General features: G+C 40.3%; 1 protein-coding gene across 1 annotated transcript in view; it reads left to right on the forward strand.

Moving 5' to 3' along the window:
- Positions 1-1,182: 1,182 nt before the first annotated feature.
- Positions 1,183-16,764, forward strand: part of LOC113142880 (protein sprouty homolog 3) — an 18,604-nt gene continuing 3,022 nt past the window's right edge. Inside the window, exons 1-2 of the mRNA XM_026328219.1 lie at positions 1,183-2,040; positions 13,305-16,764. The exon at positions 13,305-16,764 is cut by the window's right edge and continues 3,022 nt beyond it. Coding sequence (XP_026184004.1) covers positions 13,391-14,311 — 921 coding nt within the window. The 5' untranslated portion in view covers positions 1,183-2,040; positions 13,305-13,390 and the 3' untranslated portion in view covers positions 14,312-16,764. The remainder of the gene's footprint in view (positions 2,041-13,304) is intronic.

Raw genomic sequence — 16,764 nt, forward strand, 5'->3', positions numbered from 1 at the left:
AGCATCCTCTCACAAATATGTGAACACAGAAACAAAGGCTGAGGTTCATATTACAGTCATGCAGGCATATTGTCAGTGATGTCACTTGTCCTAATGGAACAAATAAATGAAACTTTTCTCCCTACCTCTTTTTTATATAGCCGTGATCATATTAAGTAAAAGATGTTTTATAAAACACAGCTGAGACGAATCAACAACAAAAAAGTTTTTGCACATTACAACACTGCAGTATATATAATGCTATACTGCAGTGTTGTAATATTAGGTCTAACACAAGTCTTCTCTATAAAAGCTGCATCAGTAAATTATTATTATGGTATTAGTTGAACTGTTAATGGTCATTAGATTTTCTTTGCCAAAGAGTGGACCAGGCAATGTTCCACTACTTATACTTACGAGTTACAACTTCTACCACTGTTAGATGGGACAGAATATACCTTAAAGACTTTTAAACTCCAGACAAATGTGTAAAATAAGTAAAAATAATGTGTTAACACACTATGCCTAAGTCAATATGTGTGTGATATTTTGAAACAGAGCATATATTTCACTTTAAGAACTTCAACACAAATGAAATGGCAGAAATATAGTGTCCAGTTAACAACTGAACTTGCAAGCTTGGCAGACAATCGAGCAGCAGAAGCATTTTACCAGTTAGCTTGACAACAATGCCCTCAAGTAGTTACTATGACACTGAGCTTTCACAACCAGCAATTTTATCAGAGAGCCCAAACGGATATGACTGTCACTCTGTGGTCTGGCCAGAGTGTGACACTTACTCCTATCAAAAAGGGAACAAAACAGACGTTCACATGAAGACCTATAAAATCCTCTATATTTGGACAAAACTATTTCAACTCTTTTCTCAAAATAAACTTCTTATAGATATATATATATAAAGGCAGTATATTTTTTGTAAGAACTGGATTTCCTAATGTTTTAGAATGGTTTGTGAAAAGTTGGGTCGAGTTTGAAATAAAGATAAAGCTCAGAAAATATCAAGATCATGTTTATGTCACTTATGAATCAACACAGAGGCTTCTGCCCCGTCATGTTCATAAAGCAGAAGTGAATTTACTGGTGGGAGAAGGAGGCGGTAGAGTGACAGAGGAAGGGAGGAGGGGTGAGAGGATCGAGTGTGTGTGCGTGCGTTCGTGTGAGTGAGACAGAGTGCATCCAGTTCTCAGTCATTCATCTCTCGGAGAGAGGAGAGGAAACTACAACAGGACGAAAAAAGAAACAGTTTTTGGGCAAAAAAAGGATTTTTTTCCCCCCTCAAGATTCACATCCAGTGTCTGACTTTGGAACCATTTCACTCCAGCTGCAGTTTGCTTTTTAATCATCATTTCTTTTAACACTGCTGATCCAAGTATTGCACAGTCCAGTCTGTGCAGAGACACTTCCACTTCTCTCTCCTACAACTGAGGACATTTTTCTTTTTCTGAAAATTTAAAATAGAAGAATAAAACAACAAAGCTCTACATCAACTCTTGCAATGTGAATATCTCTACCACTTGAACAGTGTTTGGAGCCCGTCAATGTACTGGGTGTAGAAAGACATTTTTTCTTAGGTTTTTTTTTTTTTTTTTTTTTTTGGAGGTGTAGGAGGAGGTGACCTCAGGAGGACGCACAAGGATCTGAGCGCTCCTGGCAGAGCTCTGGGAAGAGGAGGAGGAAGAGAAGGAGGAGGGTGCGTCACACTGAGAAAGAGCATCCTCCCATCCTTATCCCTCCTTACATTCAGACACCCTTAAGACAGCAAGACTGCAATAATCTTATAAAATTTCTGTAGGGGGTATTATATAAATATCTTAGGAAAATACACCTTGCGGTAAGATAAAGAAAGATTTTTAAAATTTAAAAACTAACAAAATACATTAAGGCCAACTTCATCCCTCGGTTCCACGGAAATATTAAAAGCATTAAAGGGATATTGTAGTATATTATAGAAATACTGTAGAGTTTGTTCGCCAGAGGCGCACACACACACCCAGGACGCCCCAGCCTTCCGCAGCAGAATGGATCTCCCACCCGTTAGAGGTAAGCATAAATTCATCCTGTCGCCATTTGATCTGCTGATGAACTATTAATGGTTTGCATGACCTTTGAGTGAAGAAGTTATTGAAAAGGTTTTTGTAGTTTATGATTTTATTTCAGGTTATATAAACTTAATATTAAGGTCTTCATAGTAGAGAGTCTACAGATTTCCCTGCAGGTTTGAGGAGTGTAAGTGAGCAATGATGAAGAATTTAAACAAATTCTGTTTAATCATTTGGCTCCTAATGTTATAATAAACTTTTGCTTGCTTCATTTAATGTAAATAAAAGACTCTGGCTGAGTCCATTGGCTTCTCTTCATATGTTAGAATAAAAACAAGCCCTTAACCCTCACATGAATAAAAAAAAAAAAAAAAAAAAAATCACTTGAGACCCAGCTAAGACAGAATTTAAGTCCCTGTTCCTAAGAGCCGACAAAACAGGAACCAGAAAAGTGCAGAAGTCCAACCATCTAAATCCATGTGAAAACTGTCATCCCTGACAAGTCTGACCTCCTGAATACTCTGCTGCCACACACACAAACTGGTGATGAAAAGGAGGACAGAATTATTTTAAAGGTTCATACAAGTAATCTAAATAATCATCAGGATATAATTTTACTGTTTGACTGGCATCACTTCAAAGTGTTTGGCCAATCTTCTTTTCTGTCTTTGCCCCATTTTCTATCTCTTGCCCCTTGGGTGGGGGAACTGCAGAGAAAAGATGGTCTTTGTTTCATGTTTAACCCTTTTAAAATCTGTCAATGCATTTTTTTCAATAAATACACACAACTGTACAACTGTTTTCTACCTGTTCACTACAGTTACAGTTAATATTGTGATGTATATCTGGGTCTGTGGATAGGTGAAGTGAAGACATGGCAACTGTGACCTCCTTTGCATCTTATAGACAGATTGATCCAAGTTGTTGTTTTATTAGTAGTGTAGTTATGTTAATGGATAACTAGCCTACATAAAATGCTATTGGTGATTTTCCAACTTTTGAGGCAAACTTCAAGCAAACTCTTCTAAGAGACATAAGTTATCACTTTCCTGCCCCAATGTTGCCAAATGAAGCTGAGTGAAAAAGTCGTATTAACTCATTGTTAAGCAGCTAATTTGAGTCCCAGTGTGTTTTAGCAGTTTGTGTGTGTGTGCACGTGTGTAACCGTGATGGGGACATGTTGGGTTCAGATTGATTGTCCTCAAGGTCGGATGCAGAATGTCAATACCCATCTCCGCTGGGGTGGGACTGGAGGGGTGGGTGGATGAGCCAATGATGAGGGGATGGACTGAGGGGGTGGGGGTGAAAGAGAGAAAAAGAGAGAGAGAGAAAGAAAGTGAATGGGATGAGAGGAATGGTGTTAGGGGGAGGGGCTGACCAGAGATGGATGGATGGAAGGGAGGGGATGTGTGCAGAGGAGGAATATGGCAGATAGCTGAACAAATGATAAAATAGATGGATAGTTAGATGGGTTGAGAGAGGGAGGGGATGAATGGAGATGGCAGAGTTTTTATGCCACAGCAGAGGAGCTAATGCACTGACTAATGCATCACAGAACCACAAACTTGTGGACAGAGACAAAAATTCACAGTAAAAACACTTTACACACAGAAACAAAAAAGAAACAAGTTGGGCAACTAAATTTAGTAGGAATGAAGAAGTAATAATTCTTGAGAATTTCAGACGTATTCATGTAGGTCTGTTTTGCTACTTTGTCTCTGGTTGAAACCAACAGTATCGCTGACCAAGGCTTGTTGCCTTGTCTGCGTTTGCTACAACACAGAAAGTGAAAGCTTTGTTTCCTAATGCTTGAGTACTAATGCTTATATCAAAACGGAGCGTAATAGTTTCAAGATGTGCCGGAATACCAAGGGTAGAGAATTGAGAACCACTAATGTCTTGTTTCCAGAAAGAATATATCAAAATCCAGCAAATAGCTTTAGCAACTAAAAGGAAACCTTTAAGGCAGTGTTTGTTTAAGTGTCCTGGGTTTAAGCTGTTTCAAAAACCAAATGATATCACTTCTCTTTTTCAGTATTAATTATTATTTTTTAAGACATTAGTCTCAGCTTGTACTGAATTGCTCACTGGACTAATCAGTCTTGTATGGAGGCAAGTACTAATACTGAGCTTTCTGATAAAATGTGGTCTAATAGTTGATAGGTCTATACTTGAAAAGTGTCTGATGGACAGGTCTTCAGATCTACAGTCATGATGTTGCTTTCATGTACCTCAGCTCCATCCAGTCTTCAACCCTCTGCCCGTTTTTGGCTTTTTTTTTTGTGTCACGCAACTTAGTAACGTTATACTGTCAAAACTATTTTTGCTTGAATGGGACTGATGTTCAAAGTTGAGAATGTTTGTCAAAGTTATGATACGGTAACGATGGCACAGTAGGACCAAACAGCAGATAAAACAGATAGCAGCTGATATTATTCACTGTAATATTGACATTTTAGGCCTAAAAGTACTACTGCTTCAAATCCAGCAATACAGTAAATTTAAAGTGAATTTCAAACATAACCAGGTACTGCAGAGGGAGCTCAACATTCATGAAATCATGGAGTAAAAAGATGCTGATATCTTATATCTAGAAATTATTTAGTCTTAAAAAAACTAAGCAGGTCAAATGAGGGAATAAGCTGACTTAAATAACTCCACACCAATGAAACAGGAAAATGTTTCTGTAGCCTTAAGAATCTACTAATTTTAAATGTTTAAAAACTAGTTTAGTTGCCAGAAAGTGTGCAAATAAAGAAAAAACATTGATAATGAACAATCAATACCATCTAATAAGAAGGTTGTATCTTAGCAAAAAGGAAAGACCTTGAAGACTTTGTGACAGACTATATGAAATTGAAACAGTTACATACTTCAATAATCTGCTGTACAGTTGAAATAATCCTAATACTACAAACAGTTTTGGATATTTTAAAATAATTTGCATGGTACTATCAAGTTCTCATTTGTCTTTTGCAGTGATCCAAGATATTTCTCCTCAAAGTCTGTGTCAAACAGGATTGAATTTGTATGAATTTGATAAATCTATGTTCTCATCATTGTTTTTATTTTAGGCTTGGTCTAAGTGTATTGTTACAGTTCATGGCAAAACTGCTACTACTTTTTACCCATGCTCCCTCCCTCTGTCTTTCTCTGTAGCTTGTTTTGACTTTACCAACCTTTCCTATCTGTCTTTTTACATCTGGCTCCATCCAACACTTTCATTTTCACCATTGTTAGTATCACCCATCCTTTACTGATTCACTGTCTCTTTCCTTCCTCCCCCCTTGTTCTCTGCCCCTCCTGCCTGGACTTGCTGGTCTGCAGTGTCTATTTCAGTCTTTCCGTTGGGGTCAGATTCGGCACATCCGGTATCTCATCCAGTTTATTGTCATTCAATCCTGCTGTGCTCCCAGAGGGCATCAGGAGGAAGGCCCCTGGGTCTTAGTGCCTGATGGGGCTAACACACACACGTACCCATAAAACCTGTCAGCACAGCAGTCAAATGTTTTGACCTTTCACTTCCATCTCTCCTTTTCCTTTGACCTCATGTAAATTTAACAATTTCATGTATTGTTTTACACTATTTTATATTTTATGCAGTTTTGAAGGGTTTTTTGAAAACTGCACTATAGCAACACCTTAGTCAGAATGGGTCTATTACAAACATGTGGTCCCTTAGAGTGAATCAAAAATACACAACTTTGATTCCTACACATTTAAAAAGACCAAAAAGCGAAAGTCAACACATTCATTTTTTAATTTTTTTCTAATAACAGACCTCACCTGCATCCTGATTCAGGCTGGGTCCAAATGCATGGCTGGTCTTGTGACTTATATGCCAATTCTCTGATACTGCCATGACACGGTACAGCTTATACTCATATATTCATATTTGTATGAATATAAACCTATTGTTAGACAAAGACCTTAATGTTGGACAAATCTGCAAAACACCATATTATGTTTTTTGTTTTGTTTTTATGCCCAAGTTAAGTTATTACCCTTATTAGTCCCGCAATAGGGAAATTCCATTACCACCCAAAGTGCACACACACACGGAGCAGTGAGCAGCCATTGCTGCAGCGCCCAGGGAGCAGGGTTCGGTGCGTTGCTCAAGGGTCTCACCTCAGTCGTGGTATTGAAGGTGGACTCCCTATCCATTAGGCCACGACTGCCCCAAATGAATGACCCCGACGTGATGGCAATGGCAATGTCTTAAAAATGAACCTTTTTTGCAAACTAGGTATAGCACCTTTGGCATGGTAGCCATTTAGCTGAGAATAGGAGAAGATTGTGGTAACAGTTAACAGAGAAGTTGAGCATAAATATCTCTAACTCAGGTTTTGCATGAAAATACTGTACCTGCCCTTTCACCACCTCAACCTCTTCCCTCTGGCCTTAGTACACACAGTATATGGCATACTTCTTTTCTGTGCACTGAGATAGTACAATATGAACAAAATTTCCTGGGGATACTGGGCTGATTTTCCTCAATTATATTTATCTAACCACTGCAGAAGATGGGGTTGTAAGCAAAACGCTTCCATGCTTATAAAATTACACAAAAGAAACAAAAACTAGACCCTCAGTACTATCATTCTCCTTGTTTCTACAAGGTTTCTACAAAATAAATCCTGTCCAGTCCTTAACTATTACTATCTCTTACCTCTCTGCTGCTGCTTCCTTGTATTGTTGCCATCAATATCCTCCTGAGACCCAGCCCACTGACTTGTGTCCATTGTAGTGGACAGTTTGTTCACATCCAAACGGTCCTATGGTCCACTACAGTGGACATGCTATAAAATTACGAATAAAAATAAATTTAAAAAAGTCTAAATTGAAACATGTTTTTTTTTTTACCAAAAATAGGTAGAAAATTACAAAAAACAAGAAAATGGACACTTATTTTCCTTGGTTCTCAGGAGGATATGTGGTTATATTTGTTCTTGGATCCTACTCCCAGCAGTAACTGCATTGACCAAGTAACTTATTTGTGCAATTTAAGCTTTAGCTATAATTGACATAACTTGTTGCCTTTAACTCTTGGCAGGGTATTCATCCATTGTGATAGCCACGGCTAAGTTGTGTTATTTTTTTCCCATTAAGCACTTTGCAAAAAGACCACATGTTCTCCACCACCAGTGTGTTTAGTAGTTTGGGGACTGACAGCAGTCCTAAAACAAAACAGGAAAGGCCAAAAAAAGCAGAGAAGAGGCAGAAAAGTGAGGAGTGTAAGATACAGGACAACCCAGAAGGGATGAAAGGGGAGAATGAACGGGGGCTGTGAAGGTGAAGTGAAGGGAGGAGAGGCAATGAGAAGATGGGGGAGATGAGAGGAAGGGAGGAGAGGAAGACATTCCAAGGCAAAGGGTCACTGCAGTGAGTTTTAAAATAGCCTCGAACCATGATGTCATCTGGGAGAGATGAAGCAATGTTCTGTCCATTAAACATCATCAGCCATCGGGAGTCCAGTCCAGATTCAGTGGAAGTCAAGGAGTCAGTAAAAGAGATCAGGGCAGTTTTTAAGTTATTTTCTATTTTGCCACCTGACTCAGTTTGCATAGTTTCTCACTTTACATACGTACTTCACAGATTCTTTAACTTTTCTTCGATAGCCACTTCTAGCTGAGACCTCCAGGAGTAATGACACTTAAGGTTTTGCATTTTACATTTTAAAAAACTTTTTCTTTCTCTATTGAGCAGCAGAATGCTAACTAGGGTGGAACAGTGTAGCAGTGGTTAGCACTGTCGCATCACAGCAAGTAGGTCCTGGGTGCAAATCCCATTCAAACTGGGGCCTTTCTGTGTGGAGTTTGCATGTTTTCCCCATGTCTGTGGGTTTAATCCGCCATTTCTGTTAAGGGTTAAGCTGATTTGCCACTGCACGCAACTATCCCGATATGTGACATGTCACATAAAGTGCCCACAGAAATTCTTTTGCTGTTACATGAACTTTAGTACATCATCAACAAATAACTTTCATGTGACAGCATTGTTTTCCAAAGCATATGCTAAAATATTTGAATTCCAACTCCTTGGTATCCATTGGTTTCATTTGAATCTAGTACATTACAAAAGTGAGCCAAGATATATAAGTGGTCCATGCAGTTCTGTTCATCTGATTCTGCATTTTTGTGATGCATGTGGACCCCAACATTTAAACACAAGACAACATGTCAGCTAAATCCTGGCACTGCAACAGCTGACTGTGCACCAGAAACAGACTGTATGAAGTGTGTGTTATTGTTGAACATAGTACTGTATGTGTATGTGTGTGTCCATCCCTGGGCAGAGGCTCAGCCATTACTGATACTCCCCCAGCAGAGAGGTCCATCCTCAGGTTACCACTGACAGCCTATTGAAACAGCAGCTTTCTGTGGCTGTTTTGCTCTCACTTTGGTTTTCTTCACTGACATACATTTTTATGTTATCCATTCAATATTTTGGAAATTTATCACAGAAATAATGTAATCCATTTTTTCTGTCTTCTAAGCTGAATAGATTATCTAGTAAGTAAACCACTCACTGTCCTGTTGGCCACGAGTATTCAGTTCACTATAAACTTGCAGTTACGTTTGAGGAGACACTGAAGAAAATGTAATACAAATAAAAAAACTTGGACTTTATTGATGCTGCTAAGGACAAACTTTCCAGCAGAACTATTTAACAAGAATGTACCATATTCTATTTTCTGAAGTGCAATTTGCAAATAACTAAGGCAGTAACCAATATTTAATAATCATGTAAAATTGCCTAATTATGGAACAGAGGATGTGAAAAAATTGATTTTCTAAACAAGTAGATTCTTAAAATAAATAAAGCTTAATACATAAAATACTAAGGGTCTTGACAGAACATAAGCCTAATTTCTTTTTTTCCGCGTCTCATAATTAAAAGTAAGTTAGTCGTGCCACGGCTTCCACAATCTCCTAATACACACACACACTTTCATTTTCCTGAAGAGTTTGCATCGACCCATTTTTGTTTCCCCAGGAGGCTTACCGTAACCTTCACCATAACTACAACTTGCCTAATCCTTCCCTTAATCTAAATCTAATTTTAGTTTAATCTTAAACCAAGTTATAACATTATAAATCAATGATTGACAAAGTGGGGACCAGAAGGAAGTCCAAGTCTCCACAATGTGAGTGCATTGAGAGGTTTTGGTCCCCATAATGTGAATGAAACCAGGCTCTCTTTCTCTCACACACACACCCTCACACACACACACACACACACACACACACCCACACACACACACACACACACACCACACACATCATGCCAGCTGCTGTTGCCAGAGGACTGACATTCCCCACAGAGCCAGAATGAGCATCACTAACCAAAACAACTTAACCCTCAGGGTAGCCAATTATAAAGCCAATTCAGGTCATGTACTGATGCCAGGACCACTGAGACAGGTGTTATATTCCTCCCCACCCCTTGCTAGAAATAACATTCAAACTTCATCCTGGCTCAGGCAATAAGTAAAAATGAGGTCATGGAAATGGATGGCAGGGCTCTTGTTTTTAACAATTCATTGGGCTGATAGGCGGGCAGAGTATGAGGAAGCTGTGGCCACCGCTTTCGCTGATGAGATTAGTCACCAGGACTTCTCCTCTCTCCTTGGACTAATTTGAAAATGCATCCTCATCTAACCAACCTTGTCCTTATCTGCTACTTTATGACTGGACCTCTGGAAGGAGCAGAGCCAGAGATAAATACAGAGAGGCTGAAGGGTAGAACACCTTCATGCTCAGGCTACCACAATTTGTTCAGACATCTCTCCTTGGAAAGCCTGGGGGACAGGAAGACTTGTTTTATTTTTGTTTTTACAGTCTGGCTTGCTAATCACCTTTCTTTCCTTTTCTCCCGGTGATTAATTGCCATTCTTGGGTTTCATCCACCTCCCCCATCCCTACTTCTGTTAGCTCCTCTCTTACTGCTTATCCATCACATTCTCCAGAGGCCTCTTGTCAGTCTTTTTCCTGCTTTCTGTATTCAACTGTCTAGCTACATATAAGAGGGCAAGGACAAAATATGATCATGAAAAAAATATTCAGTAAAATTATTTATTAAGTATTAAACATTTAATTGAATTCTGTCACCAAAACAGTGTCTCTGAACAAATTTTAATAACAGTCTGGGTCTGTTTTCTTTTACCTCACATTTTACCTCCTGTTCATTCCAAAACAAAACACTGTTGCTGTTTGTTAAATTGTAATATGGATAACTTCTGCAATTATGAGCAAGAACGTGAAAAAGAAACTTGATCAAAGTGTCTATTTGTCAGCAGAGTTCATAATCAAGGGCTGTAACACACGTTCTCTGATATGCATGTAAGCAAACAGGCATGGGTGTATAGATTTGGGTATAAAGTAAGCATGTTGCACAGTTGGCTGATCTGGCTTTCTGTCAACCAGTTGGCCAGAAATGGCAGCAGATATGTTGTTAAAATGTGTGAGATGTGCCTATGCTCCTATGCTCCTATGCAAGACATAAGGTTGCTCATCTAAAACACCAATGATAAGTATGAGTCTGTAGTTGTTTGTTTCTCATGTGCACACACCTGGCTTGCTCCTGCATGAGGTGGGTGTGAATTCAGTCTGAAATCTAGATTCATATGGATGTGGCCTGAGTTGTTTTATTTTTTTTGTAATGCTGTTCCCCTCTATCTAATCTCATCATCTGAGCTGCTTTAAACACATTTCCATTTGGCCTCATTACTCACTGAGGCCCCAGCCCTATGTGCAGAGTAAGCCAACTTTCTTCCCCCCTTGGCTACTTGGCAGTTTCTCTGTTAGTGTATAGCTGATTGTGTATAGGGGTGTGTATAAGCATACAGTATTTGTGCATGGTAGTTGAAGAGATGTACTTTCATTATCATACACATGCACAAACATATTTTCTTCCAATGCAAGCAATTAATACCAAGCTAGCAGTTTTTTAATTGTGTTTTTTGTCTTCACCTAAAAAACAGAATTTGCAACAAAAGCTTGAGTGTTAGGAGCCAAAGGGAGGCAGTTTTTCTTTAACTGACTTTACCTATTAAATCTTTCTTCAACTAATGTCTTTTTTAAAAAGTCATAGATATAGTACTGATTATTATGATCCTTATTGGAATCTGGAAGATTGACTTTACTTCTCATCTTTATCTCTGAAAAGTCAGAAAAGCAGGGCGCCAGAATGGGGTGATCAAAAAATCACATAGACCAATGTGTCCAAAAACATATGCCTGTAAAAATGATCTGTTCAACTGATTTACAGAAAGATGTATTTTTTCTCTAGCGCTTTAGCAGTGCAACCATGGAAATGTAGTTTTTAAGCCCTAAGGATTTGAGATATTGTCTTTGTAAGATTTCAGCGGTGGGCATCCTTCCCAATTATCCACAGAAAGCAGATTTTAAAAACTTAAAACTTAAAAACTTAAAATAACATTAGTAGGTATTAAAGACATTGCACCTTAAAGCATTTCTGTACTGGCTATGGTTACTGTGTTGTTGGAACAACAAGCCACAACTCTGTATATGAACATTTTTTTAAATGGGGAATTTGAACTAAACCTGTGACGTTATTTTCCCTTTACATTAAGCTCTAGCTGCTCAACATGGCTGTTGGTTGTGTGGAGGCTCTGTTTGATCAAGTGTTGCTTAAATATTGACTACTGTTTGTTGCATGTAATGTAATACTCCCTTTCTGCCAATAATATCAACTTCTTTTTGGTGTTTCCATAATCATTTATTTTTGTATTTGTGCTCTAGTTTAGTAAATGTCTTGAATGAAAAGTCTTCTCTGCAAGCAACAGTGTTTCCTGCTCCATGGCTTACTCAATTGCTTCTTTCATCAGCACTTTTATCAATCATATTATAAACAACACTTTCATTTCTTCCTTTTTCTCTGGTGATCTAAACTTGACGTTCTATTTCTGGTGCATGTTTTTTTTTTGTATACTCATTGTGGCTTTGGTTTACATACTAACTAACAGACCAGAAACAAAACACATCAGTTACTGTGCAATAAAGGAACAGCAGCAAACAGCAAATGGAAACTCTCTTATGGAAGAGTGAACACAGAATACAGCCTGAAATGTTTTCATACGAGATCATGAATGACATTATAACATAACATATCATATACTTACATTCAACAAAACTATTCTGCGTAATTAGTGGTAAATTTCTTTACTGCTATAACCTTACAATAACATACAGTAACAGGTTTGGTGGGGTTTTGAAAAAAATACCCAATTGTTTTTAGAAATTTTGCAAAAATAAGCAACGGGGTAAGAAGGGTCAGGGGTGACCAAGAACCCAACAGAGCTTCAGAAGCCCTCTGCAGATACGAGAGAACCTGCTTGAAGTAGACTACATCAGCATCTCTCCATCAAACAGGTCTTTATGGTATAGCGGATATACAGAAAACATTTTTAGTAAAAGCCATATGACAGCCTGCTTTGAGTTTGCCAAACAGCAGTTAACGGATGTTGTGGGTATGAGGAAAATTATCCTTTGGTTTGCTGAGACAAAAATTGAACTCTGGGCAGAACCCCAAGCACCGTGTCTGGTGATTTTGGTGGTGGCAGCATCGTCCTATGTGGCTGGTTCTTAGCAGCAGGGACAGAGAGACTGACCAGAATTGAGTGAGAATGAATGCACCCAAATACAGAGTCTCTTAAAGAAATCCTGCTTCAGAGAGTGGCAGTGACGGTTCATCTTTCAGCAAGACAATGATCCAAAGCAAACAGGCAAGACAACACATTTCAGGACCAATCTCTAACACCCCACAAGTGGTCTGATGAAAGCCCAGTCTTAAATCCAATTAGTGGAGAGACCAGAAGATGGCAGTTCACAGATGTTTATTAGCGAATGTGACAGAGCTTGAGTTGATCTGTCAGGAAGGATGGAATAAACTGCCCAGGGGGTTGTAGATAGTGACCCAAGAAGACTCAAAACATCATTAGTAATCAATTAAGGGTCTGGATACTTTTGGAATTGAGAGAATTCTGTTTTTGGTTATTCATAAATTTGTTAAAAATTTATAAAAAAAGCATTATTTCACTTTATCATTATAGGAGACAATGTAAATTTATGGGGAAAAATATGTTCTCCATTCCAAATTACATCTGTAACACAAAATGTACAAAAGAAGCAGGGATCTGATTGCTGTTTGAGGTGACTGTACATTGTCACCTGAATTATAATGATAAAATCACTGAGTTAATACTCAATATCACTAACCACTATCACTTTTTTATGTTTGCAGGGTCATCTGATGTGCCGTGAGAGTTGGGAGCACCTTGCCCCAGCCCCGGCCTGCAGACCTTGTGCCACCTGGCCTGGCTCACCAGGATGGACCCTGCTCATTCCTTCAGGATGGAGCTGGACGGACTGGACCTCCAACAGGTCCCTGTCCTGTCACTTGACCAAATACGTGCCATCCGGGCCAACAATGACTATGTGGAGAGGCCCGTGGCACTGGATCCAGCATCTCAGTCTGGAGTTTTTTATGCCCATGATGATCGTTACCCTCATGGTGTATACAGCCATCATCCCCAGTCGTCTTTCCACCCTGCCATTCCCCGCAGCCAAAGTCAGCAGCAGCATGCTCACCTGTCCCACCTGAGCCGTTCCAGTACCCTAAGCTCTTCCTTGTCTCGAACCAGTGCCACATCAGACCAGCGATTGCTGGCTGGCTTGACACCATCTCACTCTGGCCTAAGTTCAGTGGTCCGTTCTCAGCCTAAAGGAGAACTGAAGCCAGATTCGTCCTTCAGCAAAGGCCTGACAGAGGACGAGGCTGAGCTGGGCCTTCATTTATTCATCTGCGAGCGGTGTGGTCGCTGTAAGTGCCAAGAGTGCTGTGCTCCCCGCCGCCTGCCTTCCTGCTGGGCCTGTGGACAGAGGTGTCTGTGCTCTGCTGAGAGTGCTGTGGAGTATGGCACCTGCTTGTGCTGTGTTAAAGGCTTATTCTATCACTGCTCCGCCCAGGATGACGAGGATAACTGCGCAGACCGGCCATGCTCCTGCACCCCAGCCCATGCCTGTGCCCGCTGGAGCACAATGGGGCTGCTGGCACTGTGCCTGCCCTGCCTCTGCTGCTACCCTCTTGCCAGGCTGTGCCTTGCTTTGTGCCAGTGTACCCACGATAGGGCCACGCGCCCCGGCTGCAGGTGCAGCAACACCAATACTGTGTGCCGCAAGATTTCCGCCTCCAACCCAAACCCTGGTCATCCTTCGCTCCGCAGCAAAGCTCTGGAGAAGCCATTATGACAGGCTAGGATTGGTACCAGTTAAATCCATTTTCCTCTCAGCTGTCGCCAAAATAATGCTGTCACCAATCAACAGTGTCACAGCTGACATTATGACAACAGTGCTGCTGTGACCAACATACCTACATATGACATGCCAACCAACCAATAATGAAGTGTTCACCTAATGTACCTTGAATTTCCTACTTTCCCGCTCAGGAGGGACCAAAGCGTTACTGTGCCTGTTTAAGTTGGAGACTTAATGCCTAAAAACAAAAAACTGCTCCTCAAGAAGAAGCTGTGCTTTGCTGGCCTTTGAACCTTAACCAAGACTTTCAGAAAGAAATCACCTCTCTCTGCATTCTGTGGTGTAAGCTGGATGTCTTTAAATCTATTTATTTATTGTCAAACCTCCTTCCTCTCCTCCCTTTGTGAAGAGAGTGCACAGAGCACAGAGATGGGCAATGGACCAAATCAGGAAGGAAAGACGCCTGTGGCAATGTGGTCCTCTAGAAAGAAAAAAAGGGGCAAGGCTGATAAAAACCAAAGTAACATTCAGAAAATCCCAACAAAAGGCTGAAGATGAACAAACGAAGAAACTGATCGTCATGACACAGAATATCTAACTGGGACTGAGCAAAGAACCAAGGCATAAAGTGAGAACAAAGACACATATAACACACATCTAACAAGACTTTCACACCAAAAATGGGACCATGCACTGTACAAACTGAGTGAACTTCAATGCTATTAAGCTCATTTGTAAAGGAAAAGCACTGTGAGGTAGATGGACAATGTTTTCCTCAGCAGCCAAGAGCTGAATGGGGGATTATTTAACCAGAAAGAGGGTGCATTCATTGTGACTAGGCAGAGTGTGTGTGTGTGTGTGTATGTGTGTGTGTGCGCGTATGTGTGTCCTACTATACAACAACCTGTGTATGTAGAGCCCGTGCGTATGTTGTTTTGTCAGCAGAAGAAGCCTCCTTGGTCTTATTTTTAGCAGTGCCACTTCAGTGGAGCACTGAGGGTCTGGTCGGGTTTCCTCCTGAAGTCAGTCTGTCGCCAACCTCCCTCCTTCGCTGCCCCACATCCATCCCTCGCGCCACCTCCAGCTCATTTAATCCACTCCTCCATTTGCCTCCCATCCCCAAATCAAATGCTTTTCTCACTGAACCATATCTTTTCCTTACTGTCATTAATGCTGTTAGTTAAAACCTTGGCCCAGTGATTTCAACCAGGTTAGCACATGTAATCATACCAGGTGAATTTGTTTCTAGAATAAACTCAACATAAGTTCAATATTCACAGTATTTTAGACTTACAACAAATCCAAACTGGAGTTTTTGTTGGGCCAATTTTTGAGCAACTATGATTTCATTTTCCAAAGTAAACTGCAGCATGCATTGCTAAGGGGTGGTTAGGCTTAGGAGCAAAGAAGACTTGATATTGTGAAATGGACAAAGACAACAACACTGACTGTTGGCAGGAAATGGGGGACAAGCAGTGGTCTCCAGTTTTAGAAGCTTTTGCGTCCCATCCATCCACTCCAACCTGAAGCTGGAGTGGCTGTATAACTAGGTCATGTGACTTTGACCTTCTGATGGACATTGATCATAACTCACACAGGGGCTAATTTTTTGTCAATTAAACATAAATGCCCAGTGTAGGTCTTTCAACAAGCAAGCGATGCTGTTTAACTACGGAGTAATGGGCTTGGAATTACACACACATACTAACAAGTATACCTGGGAGAAATGGACGTCCAGAGGTCTGTGAAGTCACAAAGACCAACTCACAATCAAGTCAGCTACTGGGTCATGCACCTCATTGTGTCAGCATCATTTTGAAAAAGGATAGAATTATAAGCTTTAAAACAGGATTTTTATGGTATTTTAAGGGTAGTGATCCACTGGGTATTCAATCACCTTCACTAATAACCTAATTCATTTCTTAGCTCTGAAACTTGCTGTATTCTAGAGAAGCCCTAGATACTCCAGAATTTGGCCAAAGACCTCCAAGAGCTTGATGAGCCTCAGGTCAGTCTATATAAGAAGACCATCAAAGGCTGCTAGGGAGCCATGTTCACAGGAAAGAAAATTAAAATCTTCCTGTAAGTGACACAGAAAATGACTCATAGTTGAAAATGTATCCCTTTCTCTCCTTTCATTCAGGATGCTAAGATTACCACCACACAGAAAGAAAAACAAATTACAATGAAGTAAAACAACCCAACCAGCAAAAGCGTGCAGACACGAGGCATATTATTACCACACACCCATATAACTGTATCCCTCCTGCCTCATCCGTCTCTCCTCTTACGCTCAAAGGGCTAAAAGCCTCCAGTTCCCGGTCCATAGAGGGTTGATCAAACAGGCAATTAGCTTCATGATAGCTCTTAATGGGCCGGAGAAGAATGGAGCATGGGAGGGAGAGAAGAGAGGGGACAGGATGAGTGGGGATGTGCTGTTGGGCAGA

The sequence above is a fragment of the Mastacembelus armatus genome, chromosome 14 (assembly GCF_900324485.2).
Source record: "Mastacembelus armatus chromosome 14, fMasArm1.2, whole genome shotgun sequence".
NCBI classification, from domain to species: domain Eukaryota; kingdom Metazoa; phylum Chordata; class Actinopteri; order Synbranchiformes; family Mastacembelidae; genus Mastacembelus; species Mastacembelus armatus.